The following is a 14663-nucleotide window of genomic DNA, read 5'->3' on the forward strand; positions in this document are numbered from 1 at the left end:
GTTGTATTAATTCAGAAATTGATTTAAAAATGTTGGGGCACCTGGGTGGCGCAGTCGGTTAAGCGTCCGACTTCAGCCAGGTCACGATCTCGCGGTCTGTGAGTTCGAGCCCCGCGTCAGGCTCTGGGCTGATGGCTCAGAGCCTGGAGCCTGTTTCCGATTCTGTGTCTCCCTCTCTCTCTGCCCCTCCCCCGTTCATGCTCTGTCTCTCTCTATCCCAAAAATAAATAAACGTTGAAAAAAAAAATTTAAAAATGTGATATTAGCATAGTTAGTGTACTTTCTGACTCACAAAAATAGTAGGACCAATAAGATAAGTGTTCAAACTGTATGAACTATCTTAATGAGCATTTTCTAAATGCTCACTTAGATTACAGATTACTATTGAGGAATACTAATGAATAAAGGAAAGAAATGTGTATACATAAACATATGTGTGTATATATGTGTGTGTATATATATATGTATATACATACACTATATATGTATGAACTATATTGTTTTGTTATTTTAAAGGCCCTATACTATTTAGAAAATAAAGGGCTACTTCAGTTGATTGGCTGAATTTAGCAATATTTTGAAGGAGTGTAAGGATTTTGCTTGTGGGAATCAGCTAATAGGTGGACTTAGAAGCTCCAAATCTCATAGGCAGCCATTTAACTAAAATTCTAGGTTTTTAGTTTCTTACATGGTATTCTTTCTACTATACTATTCTGTCTCTTTCTTTTTTGTCGATAAGTTTGCTCTACGTTATGTATCACTTGATATTTAGGAATAAATAAATAGGTTTGAATATTTGTGTTGCTGTTGTATTAACATATATACACTTGATGACTTAATTCTCTTCAAGATATTTAGCCTGCTATGCCTTAACCTAAGTCATGGGATGTCATAAATGCCAGAAATCTTATAAGCAAAACTATAGATTTGTAGGAAGTTCCTAGAGCGAATGTAAACCCAGACCTGTTTAATATTCAGAACGTGCTGCCCACTGGCCTTTACCCTTGTGATTTCTATAGACCCAGAACAATCTAAAATCACTGGGCAGTACTTGATGGGTGGTCCCCCTGAACTCACATGAGCATCTCCACGAAGCGGACATTTTTATTCAAGGCCTCGATGGCCTTCATTTCTTCTTCAGTGAGAGAAAAGTCAAAGATCTGAAATAACAGAAATAAAAGATATTTTTGAAGATAGAAAATGGGTCAAGCCTGGGATCAGGGAGTGGGGCCAGCCATGGGAGCTCTTCAAAAATTTATGAACATCTTTAAAAGAATTATTCACCATGATCAAGTGGGATTTATTCCTGGGCTGCAAGGGTGGTTGCAAATCAATCAATGTGATATACCACATTAATAAAAGAAAGGGTATGAATCACATGATCCTCTCAATAGACACAGAAAAAGCATTTGACAAAGTACAACATCCATTCATGATAAAAACCCTCAACAAAGTAGGCTTAGAGGGAACATAGCTCAACATCATAAAAGCCATATACAAAAACCACAGCTAATATCATCCTCAAAGGGGAAAAATTGAGAGCTTTTCCCCTATAGTCAGACAAGGGTGTCCACTCTCACCACTGTTATTTGACATAGTACTGGGAGTCCTAGCCTCAGCAATAAGACAATGAAAAGAAACAGAAATCATCCAAATTAGCAGGGAAAGAGTCAAACTTTGACTCTTTACAGATGACATGATACTCTATATAGAAAACCAAAAAATTCTTCCCCAAAACTGCTAGCATCGATATGTGAATTTAGTAAAGTCACAGGATTCAAAATCAATGTACAGAAATCTGTTGCATCTCTAAATACCAGCAACAAAGCACAAAAAGAAATCAAGGAATCAATCCCATTTGTAAGTGCGCCCCAAACCATAAGATACCTAGGAATAAACCTACCCAAAGAGGTAAAAGATCTGTACTCTGAACACTATAAAACACTGATGAAAGAAATGGATGAAGACACAAAGAAATGGAAAAACATTCCATGCCAATAGATTAAAAGAATAAATATTGTTAAAATCCCTATATCACCCAAAGCAATCTACACATTCAATGCAATTCCCATCAAAATACCATCAGCATTTTTCATAGAACTAGAACAAACATTCCTAAAATTTGTATGGAACCACAAAAGACCCTGAAATAGACAAAGCAATTTTGAAAAAGAAAAGCAGAGCTGGAGGCATCACAATTCCAGACTTTAAGAGCTACATTACAGGGGTGCCTGGGTGACTCAGCCAGTTAAGCTTCTGACTCTTGGTTTCAGCTCAGATCATGATCTCGCAGTTCGTGGGTTCAAGCCCTGGGTCAGGCTCTGAGCTGACAGCGTGGAGCCTGCTTGGGATCTTCTCTCTCTCTGACCCTCCCGCTCTCTCTCTCTCTCTCTCAAAATAAAAAACTTAAAAAAAAAAAAATCTATATTACAAAGCTGTAGTGATTAAGACAGTATAGTACTGTCATAAAAACAGACATTTAGGTCAATGGAATAGAATAGAAAACCCAGAAAGGACCCACACTATAGGGCAACTAATCTGACAAAACAGAAAATAATATCCAATAGAAAAAAGACAGTCTTTTCGACAAATGGTACTGGGAAAACTGGACCACTTGACATCGCACACAAAAGTAAATTCAGAATGGATGAAAGACCTACATGTGAGACAGGAAACCATCAAAATCCTGAAGGAGAACACAGGCGTAAACCCATTGACATTGGCTGTAGTAACTTCTTACTAGACACGTCTCTAGAGGCAAGGGAAACAAAAGCAAAAGTAAACTATAGGGGCCTCATCAAAATAAAAAGCTTCTGCACAGCAAAGGAAACAATCAACAAAACTAAAAGGCAACTGACAGAATGGGAGAAGATATTTGCAAACGACCTATCTGATCACCGGTTAGTATCCACAATCAGTAAAGAACTTATCAAACTCAACACCCCCAAAAAACTAGTCATCCACTTAAAAAATGGGCAGAAGACACGATCTGACATTTTTTTCCAAAGAAGACATACAGATGGCTAACGGGTACATGACAAGATGCTCAACATCACTCATCACCAGGGAAATGCAAATCAAAACCACAATGAGCTATTTCCTCACACCTGTCAGAATGACTAAAATTAACAACATGGGAAACAACAGATGTTGGTGAGAATGAGAAGAAAGGGGAACCCTCTTGCACTGTCGGGGGGAGTGCAAACTGGTGCAGCCATTCTGGAAAACAGTATGGAGGGTCCTCAAAAAGTTAAAAATAGAACTATCTTATGACCCAGAAATTGCACTACTAGGTATTTATACAAAGGATAAAAACATACTGATTTAAAGGGGCACACGCACCTTGGTGTTTATAGCAGTGTTATTAATAAACAGCCAAAAAAACCTCCAAAAAGCAAAAAAAACTAAAAAAACAAAAAAAAACTAAAAAAACAAAAACAACAGCCAAATTATGGAAAGAGCCTAAAACGTCTGTCAACTGATGAATGAAAAAAGAAAATGTGAGATATGTATAATGGAATATTACTCAGCCATCAAAAAGAATGAAATCTTGCCATTGGCAATGACATGGATGGAGCTATAGGGTATTATGGTAAGTGAAATAAGTCAGAGAAAGACATATACCATATGATGTCACTCACATGTGAAGTTTAAGAAAGAAAACAGCAAAACAGATGAACCTGTGGGCTGGGGGGAAGAAAATCAGGAAACAGACTCTTAACTATAGAGAACAAACTGAGGGTTGATCGACGGAGGTGTGGGGGGGATGGACTAGTTGAGTGATGGGGATTAAGGAGGGCACTTGGGATACACACTGGGTGTTATATGTAAATGAGGAATCCCTAAATCCTACTTCTGAAACCAGTATTACACTGTATGTTAACTAACTAGAACGTAAATTTAAAAACCAATACAAAGATTGTTAATTTGTTTCTTTCAGTTCTGTCAGGTGTTTCAGTTCTTCACTTCTGTTGACACTCTGTTATTTAGTGACAAACACATAAAAGTTTTTTTTAAGTTTTTTTTTTTTTCTTTCTTTTCTTTTCTTTTTTTTTTTTTTTTTAGAGCAGGGGCGGGCAGAGAGAGAAAATCCCAAGCAGGCTCTGTGACGTCAGCACAGAGCCCAGTAAGGGACTCAATCTCATGAACTGTGAGATCATGACCTGAGCCGAAATCAAGAGTGGAACACTTAACCAACTGAGCCCCCCAGGCACCCCAAAAGACTTTATGTCAAACAGAAATTTATGACTGTCTGCAAATGAGGAAGAAGTTGGGCTGGTGCTGGGGGGCCACACCCAACATGGGATTCTATTCTTTGTCTTAGAAATACCCCTGATGGAGCCATCGTGAGGGACATTCCAAATGCTCTGCAACAACACGTGTTTAGGACGTGTTAGGACTCTTAAAATTCCATGAGTGAAGAATTTTTTATTGTTTCTGGATATTATGCTGAACTTCCTATTCTGGACTATGGCCTCTGTGCTGTGTTTTTAAAAATATTCCCTAGTCTCTAAATTTGCTTATGTACTTTTTAACTTTTAATTAAAAAAAATAAGTTTATTTATTTTTTGGAGAGAGAGCATACGTGGGCATAAGCGGGGGAGGGGCCGAGAGCGAGGGAGACAGAAATCTAAGCAGGCTCCTCACTGTCAGCACAGAGCCTGACTTAAGGCTCTAACTCACAGACCATGAGATCAACCAAGAGTCAGACACTTGACCAACTGAGCCCCCCAGGCGCCCCCATGCTGCCATTCTTTTTTTTTTTTAATTTTATTTTTTATTTTTTAAAATTTACATCCAAATTAGTTAGCCCACGCTGCCATTCTTAAAGACCATGCTTCAGAATTTTAGGAGTAAGTCTCCCCACAGCACTTGCTGACAGCTGCAAAATAATCTCATTTTCCTTCAGGAAGTGTTCCTCTTCATGGATGGGTTTCTGTACCTCAGGCCTAGAGTCCGTCCGATAAACTCCAGGATGCTGGGCGCATCTCTTCCCCCTCCGGGTTGTTCACCTGAACTTTTAATTTGATTTGTTTTGGGGTGCCTGGGTAGCTCAGTCAGTTGAGCATCAGACTTCGGCTCAGGTCATGATCTCACAGTTGGTGGGTTCGAGCCCAGCGTCCAGCTCTATGCTGACAGCTCAGAACCTGGAACCTGCTTCGGATTCATTGTCTCCCTTTCTCTCTCTCTGCCCCTCCTCTGCTCATGCTCTGTCTCTCTCTCTCTCTCAAAAATGAGTAAACATTTAAGAAATTTTAATTTGCTTTTAGACTCAATCATTTCTCTCATCATTTTTAAATGTCATCTTCTACCTTTTAAATATATTACATTTTCATTGTTTTATTTTAGCTTGCACACTTTATGCTCTGGTTTTATAATTGTTCTTTATTTACATTTCAATATTTAACTTTAGCTTATTTACATTTTTAACATTTGTTTTGATTATAATTATCTTCTACTTATTGTTTTATCTCGCTATCCCTTAACTTTTATTTTAGTAATTTACATTTATAAGTTTTAATTATATAATACATAAATATATGCTTTTTTGTAAAAATTAAAACACCAAAGAAGCATATGGACATGTATGAAATAAGTGGAAGGTCTCCTTCTTACCTACCACCCCAGTCCTATTCTTCATCCCAGACATTTCTTCCAAACATTCAACACACTAAGAGCAAAATGCAATTGTATCATATCTTTTTGCAGACTAATGCAACTTTCTTTCATTCATATAATATGTCTTGGTTATCTATTCTGTCAAAATACATAGATTGACTTTGTACATAGATTGTAACTACTGCATTCATTATAGATATAACCTGATTTACCTAATCATTTCCCCGATGGATTACTTCCCAGTGCTCTTTTCAGGGAATGCTTTTCTTTGATTATTTATCATCCAAGTATTGAGTTTATGAGATTGTGTAAGGGATCACAACTATGCATAACATAGAAATGGTCATGACTGGACCAATCACTTATAAAATAAATCCTTACTCAAACTTCCTTTTTGCTTAACATTAGGCCCACTTTTTAAGTGTTGGTGAGTCATTTTCCGACTCCAGTGAATATGTAACGTAAAGCGAAGTCACAAATCTTGCCAAAGATGCAGGATTTCATGAAGTCATTGAAAGCGATCTTGGAGGTTTGCTCTAACTACAGGCAAAGTCTTTTTCAAATAGGAATTTAATGCAGTTAAAAACTACTTTGGGAGATATATCAAAAGAATGATCTGAAAGAAAAAGCCAAAGGATTAATAATCTCCTTCATATGAAGCTCTGTGAAATTTTACCAGAATTATTCTCTTTATGATCACTTAGCAAAAACCTTTGTGAAGAATGTGAAGAATGTCACATTCTGTTATCATGTAATTTTGTCAAGCGTATTTTAAAAAATCGATCCTGATTCACTCAGTTTGTTCTAACATTTAGTACACATATGCAGTTGTAATGTAAATTTTGTTGAATATAAAATAACTAAAATTACTTTCATAATTTTCAGTTTTAATTTTAAGGTAAACTTCCAAATTCCTCCTCCCTCCATTATTTCTATGCAATGTTTTTCTTTAGTTTATGTGGATTGATTTGCATTTTTTTTCATGGCACAAATTATCCTGTTATTCACTTTTTCAGGATCTCATACTATAAAACTGAGTGCCTGATATTCCTACCACCTCCATCTGCTTCTCTGATGGCATAGGTTTCAAGAAGAAGAAACTGTTAATTGTAAGTATAAATGTTGAAAGATCTACTAGGACAAAGACAGAAAAATGATTGTTAGATCTGGCAATGAGGAGGTCACTGGTGACCTTGACAAGCTGTTTCAATGGAATGGTCAGGTGAAAGCTTGGTTTCATTGTGTTTAAGGGAGACTGGGGGAAAGGGACTTGGAGGCTGTGATAATAGAATTCTCTTTTAAGGGGTTTGCTGTAAACAGGAAGAAAGAAAAGGATAATATGTGGAGAGGAAAGTGAGTCTAGATTGGATTTTACCTTTTAAGATTGAGGTCACAGCATGTTTGTATATTGATGGGAGTTATGCAGCAGAGAGATAATGCAGGAGAGAGAGGGGGGTGTTTGGGGGGTATGGAGGAGCTATTAGGTGTTAGTGTAACTGCAGTTTCCAGTTAGTGTAACTGCAGTTTCCACAGTGGGAATTGGTTGCTGAAATATATGGGGCAAGATCATCGTGGGAGAGGAGATTAAAGAACTATAAGGCAGGGTGATTGGAAGGACCATCCCTATGTATGTTGAATTCATGAAGAATTGTGATGCGAGGAGTGTTGGAGAGAAGGAAAGTGAATCAAGAGATAAAACCTTCAAGGAATGGGGATCAGTGGATGATGGTAACAGGCTGGATAGTGGGTGATATCATTTGATTTTTTGTTTCAATGTTAAAAATATCCTGCTTTTTTATTTTCTTCATTGTCACCCTTAATTTTATATAGTTTTTAAGTTTATGGTTTAACTTAATTTTTATTACACAATTTTTTATTTCTATGACTTTTTCTTTTATTGTAAATATATTTAAGTTTCCCTTTACCCTTTATGTTTTGTGGATATTTCCTATCTTATACAATATTTTTTAAGGCTTATTTTACCTCAGTTTCTTCTAACATTTAGTACACATATGCAATTATAATGTAAATTTTATTGAATGTAAAATAACTAAAATTACTTTCATAATTTTCCGTTTAGAAGGGAATAATTTTCTATTTTGTCAAATATTGGTTTTAACACCCAGCAAAATTTGTGGTGGTAGGGCAAGTCTAAACCCTGTAGAGTGGAAATTGGCTGTGAATTCAGCTGTCATTTTCTTTGTAAATTTGTATCTCTTTCATGTTTTCTTGTGGTATGTGAACCTCTGAACTCCAATCCCCTATTCTCTGGGCTATGGAAATATATGGGATATAGCAGAATTAGTTGCAATAAAAATTTTAAGGAGAATGACAGTTCTTCCGTACAAAATTGTAATTCACAAAATGATATAAACTCCAAAGGTTTTAACCTTCCATTGCACAGACTACTAGTAACTACTCTCAATCTCTGAATAGTAAAATTTTGAATCCATGAAAACATTTGTTTCAGGTGCATTAAAACTTGTTTTAATTTTTGATGAACCAATACATTAGCCATGCAGATATCCTATTGTTTTAAGATGCCTGAAAACAGTGTCAACCTCTTTTAGTAAGAAGTACTTTGGTAAGTGCTAAAATACTGTGAGTAGTAGTATAACTGTTTATCATTCTTTGCCCTTTTTGCTAGTAACAAAATCCCCTTTTTCCTTTTATGAACTTCTCTTTTATCATCTCGTAGGGCTGTTTGTCACATGAACCCATTTCCAGTACAGGATGTAGTCCAAGGGGGCAATCAAAGTGTCTTATTCACTGGATACAGTGATTAATATGGCAGAGGCTCATGGCCCACAAAGGGACAATCAGGGATAGAGACCCTCACAGAAGCCTTTACCTATGATCATGTTCACTGAATATGAGTAATAGATTAGCCGGGAGATGTCAGGGACTGTTTGTGCTGCCATGTGGAGACAGAGAAGGTAAGGGGTGGGGGGAGTACAGAGGAACAGAGAGAACTCAGTCCTTTTATAAATCATTTGCATACCTGTGCCCAGTCATGTCTGATGTATCCATGGAATTTACAGTTCTGTGACCCAATAAATCATGTCTCTCTTTCTTTGGTGAGTTTGAGTTGCATTCTGTCATGGGGTAGCAAAAGATCTCTGAAGATAAATTGTCTAATATCATGAATATCTTCCCATGGAAGTATTTATATTTCCACTCTATTTAAAAATGGCGATATATTTCATTATACAAATATATTATAATTTGTTTTATAAGATTCTACTGGAGATTGTTTCCAGGTTTTAAAAATGATAAATCATGCAATAGTAAACATCCATGTTTGTATGCATGTATGTGGAAATATAGGATCGAGATTGTTGGGTCAAATGGATATGTGGGTTTGAATTTTGATGGCTATGGATAAGTGACATCCTGCTTCTCCAAATCTTAAGCCAATTAATGTTTCTAACAGGAGTATATGCAAGTATATGCAATATGTTTTCCCACATATTCAATATTCTGATTATTTTCCTATCTGAGGGGATAAATACTATCTCATTTTCCTCTTTAATTATGAACAAGACAAAAGCAGCTCACTTTCTTAAGTTATTAACTAATGAGTAATTACTTTTGCATGGTACTTTTCTATGGCTGTATTTACCTAGCAGTTTAGTCTTGAGTAGTAGGCAAGGTAATCTAATCACTCATTTGTCTAGTGGCCTCTTTTCTCGCCTGTAAGTCACCGTGCTGATCATGGAGTATTTACAGAGGAAATAAAGGCAAGTGACATTCATGAAGTCTAATGATCTTCTTCAATGATTTCCAAGTTTGTTCCTCGCTTCTACCAGAGCCATTAAGAAGGTGGAAAGTTTACTATTAGGAATTTCAAGTTCTATACCTTCTATTGCTCCTGTGCTGGTGGAGAAGTGAGTAGGTAAGAGTCAATAGGTAAGGAAACAGAAGGGTAAGGGAGCTAGGTGATGTACAAGCAGCATGGAGACCCTCAAAGTACTAGGGACTCTCTCAAACTCAGCTACAGTTAATTCAGACCTAGAGACTGTGGATTGGGGAGCAGGTATAAAAGAAAATGTGAAGGCATTACAATTAATTAAATTAACAGGAAGTTCTCTAAAACAAAGCAAAACAAAAAAACCCCAGACTCCAAAACAAAAATGCCTTATAGGTTTTACATGTACTGAAGCAGTTCTCTTACTTGAAAGTTTTCTTTGATCCTTTCAGGGTTAAAGCTTTTAGGAATAACAACCACTCCTCTCTGGATGTTGAAACGCAAAACAACTTGAGCTGCTGTCTTCTTGTATTTTTTCCCCAATGAGTTTAGAAGTTCATCCTTTAACAAAGGTGGGGATGATATATTCACCCTTGAAAAAAATCAAAACGTGCATCATATTTAGCTTGAGTCATGACAACGGATGGTTAGTCCATCGCCCTCCTCCTCCGTCTCCCTATCCACCTGTTCACCTACCGGGACACTTTGGGTCACCTGTAACCAATTTCTTGGAGTGCAGAGCACTCAGTGAAGAGTTGCTCTTTTTTTTTTTTTTTTTTTTAATTTTTAAAATTTATTTTGGGAGAGAGAGTGTGAGCAGGGCAAGGGGCAGAGGGAGAGAGGGAGAGAGAGAGGGAGGGAGAGAGAGAGAGAGAGAAATAGCAAGCAGGCTCCATACCACCAGTGTGGAGCCTGAGGCAGAGCACAAGCTCACAAACTGTGAGATCATGACCTGAGCCAAAGTCAAGAGTTGGAGACCTAACCACTGAGCCACCCAGGCACCCCGAAGGGTTGCTTTTATCAGGAAAAGATAAAGAGGTAAATTTATAGAGCTGTGTCTTTCAGAGGGTAAATAGTGCTTCTTGGGTGAGTCTTACGGAGATAACTGGGTTAGAAGTAGGTACACAGGGGAAGGCTCTGTTGGAGCAAACAGAGGCACAACTCTCGGAGTCATCTTCGAGTAGAAAAATTTCTACTTAAGTGTGTTGAACACATCACACACAGCACAAGTGCTGCCACTGAACACAGAGCTCAAACAATTCTCTGCGGCGCCTGGGTGGCTCAGTCTGGTAAGCGTCTGACTTTGGCTCAGGTCATGATCTTATGGTTTGTGGGTTCGAGCCCTGCATCAGGCTCTGTGCTGAGAGCTGGGAGCCTGGAGCCTGCTTCAGATTTGGCCCCTCCTCTGCTTGTGTGCCGTGGCACCGTGTTCTCTCTCTGTGTCAAAAATAAACATTTTAAAAAAAGAAAAAAAAAATCAAAAATTTCAGGATCTGGTCATGGAGAATCTTTGTCAAATAATACCTAAACTAACATTTATGGAGCATTTCCTATGTTTCAGGCACTGCTAGGCAATTTTACACATACAGTATAATCAATTCTTACTCCACCTTTGTGAGGGAGGTTTTATTAGCTCCAATTTGTATACACAGAGAATGGCTCAAAGAGGGTTAAGTTACTTTCTTAAAATCACAGAGCCAAATAGTCATGTCATTCAAGTAACTCACATTAGTCTCACATTCTACACCAAAAGAAACACTCCTGAGCAGACATAGAGCCTTACTTACCAGCTTGGATTCCTTGAGGTCCCCAGAGGGCTATATGCGATAATGACAATGTCATGTTGTTGGCAAAATTTCAAGAGTTTGGGCTGGGTAAAATACGGATGGCACTCAACCTACATGGTTGCATTGGAGGGCAGAGCACAAAATCAAAGCCTTGTAGTGAATGCAGTTTTACACAGTTTTTAAAAAGTTCTTCAGTAAAACCCACCTAAAAGCATCATGGATAATGAGGCAAATGCTGAATATTGTTCTTAACAAGGAAGTTCACGTTATGGTGAGATTACTTACAACTTGGTTAGTGGGGTCACCACCTGTGGATTAATTCTAAAATAAACGGGGAGCGAATTCAATTTCATGTAACTATCATAGTGTAAAGCTTTAACGGAACAGACTTAATTATTTATAGTGACCATTCCAGCAAATACAATTTTCTAGGACAATACAGTCTCAAGGTTCAGATTAGAGTCTCGATACGGAGCAGCGACATGTTGCTGAAGACCTTTCTCTGTAGCTATCGAGCATCTAAGAACATTTTCACAAGAGGTAGAGCATGCATAAAATGAAATTTAAAGATGTATTTTGTCTTCTTGGCCGAGAGGTCCTTACACCGCCCAGTGCAGGCCTACATCCATCTTCAGTGTCTCATTGGCAAGAGTCCCGCACTAAAAATGTTTGTGTCACAAAGTCCTTTGCAAAGTTTCTTTTAACCCCTCTGGTAATTTTGGGCCTGTGCTTTTCTTTCCTTTTTAAATTAAAATCAACCAAGGCTGAATTAAAATAGTTGTAGTATTTAATTATTATTTTCACTGTCTGGTTTGAGTTCTAGAAGGCCCAAGGACCCGCTCGCTACCTATGAATTTGCAAAGATAAAACTGGGCCTCTTAGTGGTGGGTCTTATTCCCATTCTCATTTGATATACTTTTTTTTTTCCCTGACATAATCTTGTTCCCTTACCCTAAGAAACACTTGTGGGTTTTCCCTCCTTGGGATCATTTCTTAAACAATTCTAAAAGGTAACACAGAAACTAAAATAAGGCAGTAATCACACTTCTTAGTGTTTCCTTCCAACATCACTCGCTGCTTTTTCATTTCCAGTTGCATCTGTTATTGGTAGACCAGTCTCCCCAAAATATGTACTTCATCATGTCACTCACTGCTTAGAAACTATGAATTCCTTCATTTCATGCCTACCGGCTCACTCCAAACACAGCAGTTCGGTCTCCCCACAAGGACTCCTTTCTAATCAGATTGGTAGCGGGCGTTGGTGGTATCGTGGTGAGCATAGCTGCCTTCTAATCAGATTGGAGTGCTGTGGCCTGTCTCTGGCCTATTAATGTAGAAGCAGGTGTGTGTATACATGTATGTAAATATGTGTGTGTATGTTTATATATACATTGAATGGTTTTATAACCTACTCTTTGAAAAAGGATTTCATATGGTTTGTGGCAAAAGATATACATAATAAGGCGATTAGAGTTAGAAACAGAACAAATAGGCATGTGCATATTGAGTCTATGACTGAACTGAATCTGTGAACGGCAATTTGGGATGATACAGAGTTGCACTAAGTAACATCCGAGAAACATCTACTCAACAAAAACTTGAGAGTTAATATATACACTCAAATAACATCACATAGCCTAATTTAATATAAATGTTTGCATAAGCAGTTCTTTTTTTAAAAATTTTCAATGTTTATTTTTGAGAGAGAGAGACAGAGAGACAGAGACAGAGAGAGAGTGCAAGTCGGTGAGGGGCAGAGAGAGGGAATCCGAAGCAGGCTCCAGGCTCTAAGCTGTCAGCACAGAGCCCGACGTGGGGCTCGAACACACGAACCGCGAGATCATGACTTGAGCTGAAGTCGGATGCTTACCTGATTGAGCCACCCAAGCACCCCTGCATAGACAGTTCTTAGGTAAAAATCCTGGGGCGTATCACTAACGGGACACCCAGTGAGGGAAATGTGGGGGTGGGAGTGGATAAGCTATTAAGATCCATGTGCACACGAACACAGAGAACCATATTCCTTTTTTTTTTTTTTCAGAGCACTTATCTCAGTTTCTAACTATCAATAACTTCTGTGATTGTTTGATGTCTGTTCCACACTAGACAGCTAGTGCCCCGAGAGGAAGGGCTGTATCTGTCTTTGGTCACTTATGCATGCCTGGAACCTAGCAAAGTGTGTGGCATAAGGCCAGTGCTCAATGGCTGTTGAATGAATGGAAATGGTACCTATACAGACAGACAGGATCAAGCCAGAATCTTAGAAAGAATTACTGGTCCTGCAGACTTTACAGAAGGGCTCCATCAGCACTGCAGCTTGGTGGGGTCATTTGAGGCCAGCAGATGATCCTTGTTGGGTCTGCTGGCACCGGAGGCCGAGTTTAAGGTGAAGGGCAGTGACGGTGTCTGATGTCACAGGGCCTTGATGCCAGCGTTGCCCTGGAACTTCGTCATTTCTAAGAAGGATGACTAAGCACACTTGCTTCCTTCTTTGCCAGGGACTGGTTATGGCCCTTTGTGGACGGGCCACTGGAGATGCGGTCTTTACTTTTTCTTGTTGACTATGTAAAACTGATGTCACTTCTCAGTGTCTTGACATGTCTGGGGCTTTTTTTTTTCAACACTATTTGGTAGCGTGGGACTTGAGATAGCAAAATCTCACAAGGTGAAGTTAAGCTGGACAGAAGCTGTGAAGGAAGATGTTAACCTCATCCTCTGTCTTTCTGTAAAAATCTATGTTGAATTTTCCTTTCATTAATTAAATCACTCAAAAAATATTTATTGCTTCCTAAGTCAGATGTCTGTGACTTAGGCATAGTGAGTAGGGTTAGGAAAAAAATGAAGAATTTGGAGATGTTTCCTTTCTCCCCCTCCCCCTCCTTCATTTGTTAGAATTGGGTGTATAAAAATTAAAAGACCTGAGCTAAGGTCTAATTCAAAGGTCTCCTTTGAATTAGGCTGGGAAAACACTGCATGACAAATTGCCCACCAGGAAGACTTTCGGAGAGACTAAGCCAGGGATGGAGCCTGGGAGACACATGTCTTTGTCAACACAGACATTTTGGACAGTACTAGGGAAGTTGGGAATGCTCAGATTCTGAGAATTAGTAGAGAGCAAGGTCATATTCTACGTGACTTTGTTCATAAAGTCCACGGAAAAATAGACAAATCTGCAAATTATACTTTAAATTTATTCTAATGGGAAAGTTAATTTTTAAATATGTGAATTTTGACTTATGCAAGGTCTCCAGGTATGTATCCCTCACAGATAAAATGTGTCCGCTCTGTATGAGGCCCACAGTATGCTCATCGTGATCTTGAACTGAAAGCTGCTCTTTTTTGTGTCTCTGGAGTAGAGGTGGTCCTACTCAATGCACAGGGTAATGGCTGGCCGGCCAGTAGACCTGCACTTTGATCTGTGCTATCTCTATAGGGTTGATATACTCTGCCTTCAGACACCATGAAACACATGAATCGGCTATGATCTTCCAACATGCTCTTTGTCATGA

At 38.4% G+C, this 14663-nt stretch overlaps 1 protein-coding gene across 2 annotated transcripts in view; it reads right to left on the reverse strand.

Moving 5' to 3' along the window:
* AKR1D1 (aldo-keto reductase family 1 member D1) overlaps window positions 1-14663 on the reverse strand; it is a 91756-nt gene that overhangs the window by 1325 nt on the left and 75768 nt on the right. For both annotated transcript variants that reach the window (XM_040471850.1, XM_040471849.1), the window contains exons 6-8: window positions 11155-11264; window positions 9794-9959; window positions 1078-1160 (exon numbers count right to left, since the gene is read on the reverse strand). In XM_040471850.1, coding sequence (XP_040327784.1) covers window positions 1078-1160; window positions 9794-9959; window positions 11155-11264 — 359 coding nt within the window. The remainder of the gene's footprint in view (window positions 1-1077; window positions 1161-9793; window positions 9960-11154; window positions 11265-14663) is intronic.

This window comes from Herpailurus yagouaroundi, unplaced genomic scaffold (genome assembly GCF_014898765.1).
Source record: "Herpailurus yagouaroundi ecotype Mexico unplaced genomic scaffold, PumYag 100, whole genome shotgun sequence".
Taxonomy (NCBI): domain Eukaryota; kingdom Metazoa; phylum Chordata; class Mammalia; order Carnivora; family Felidae; genus Herpailurus; species Herpailurus yagouaroundi.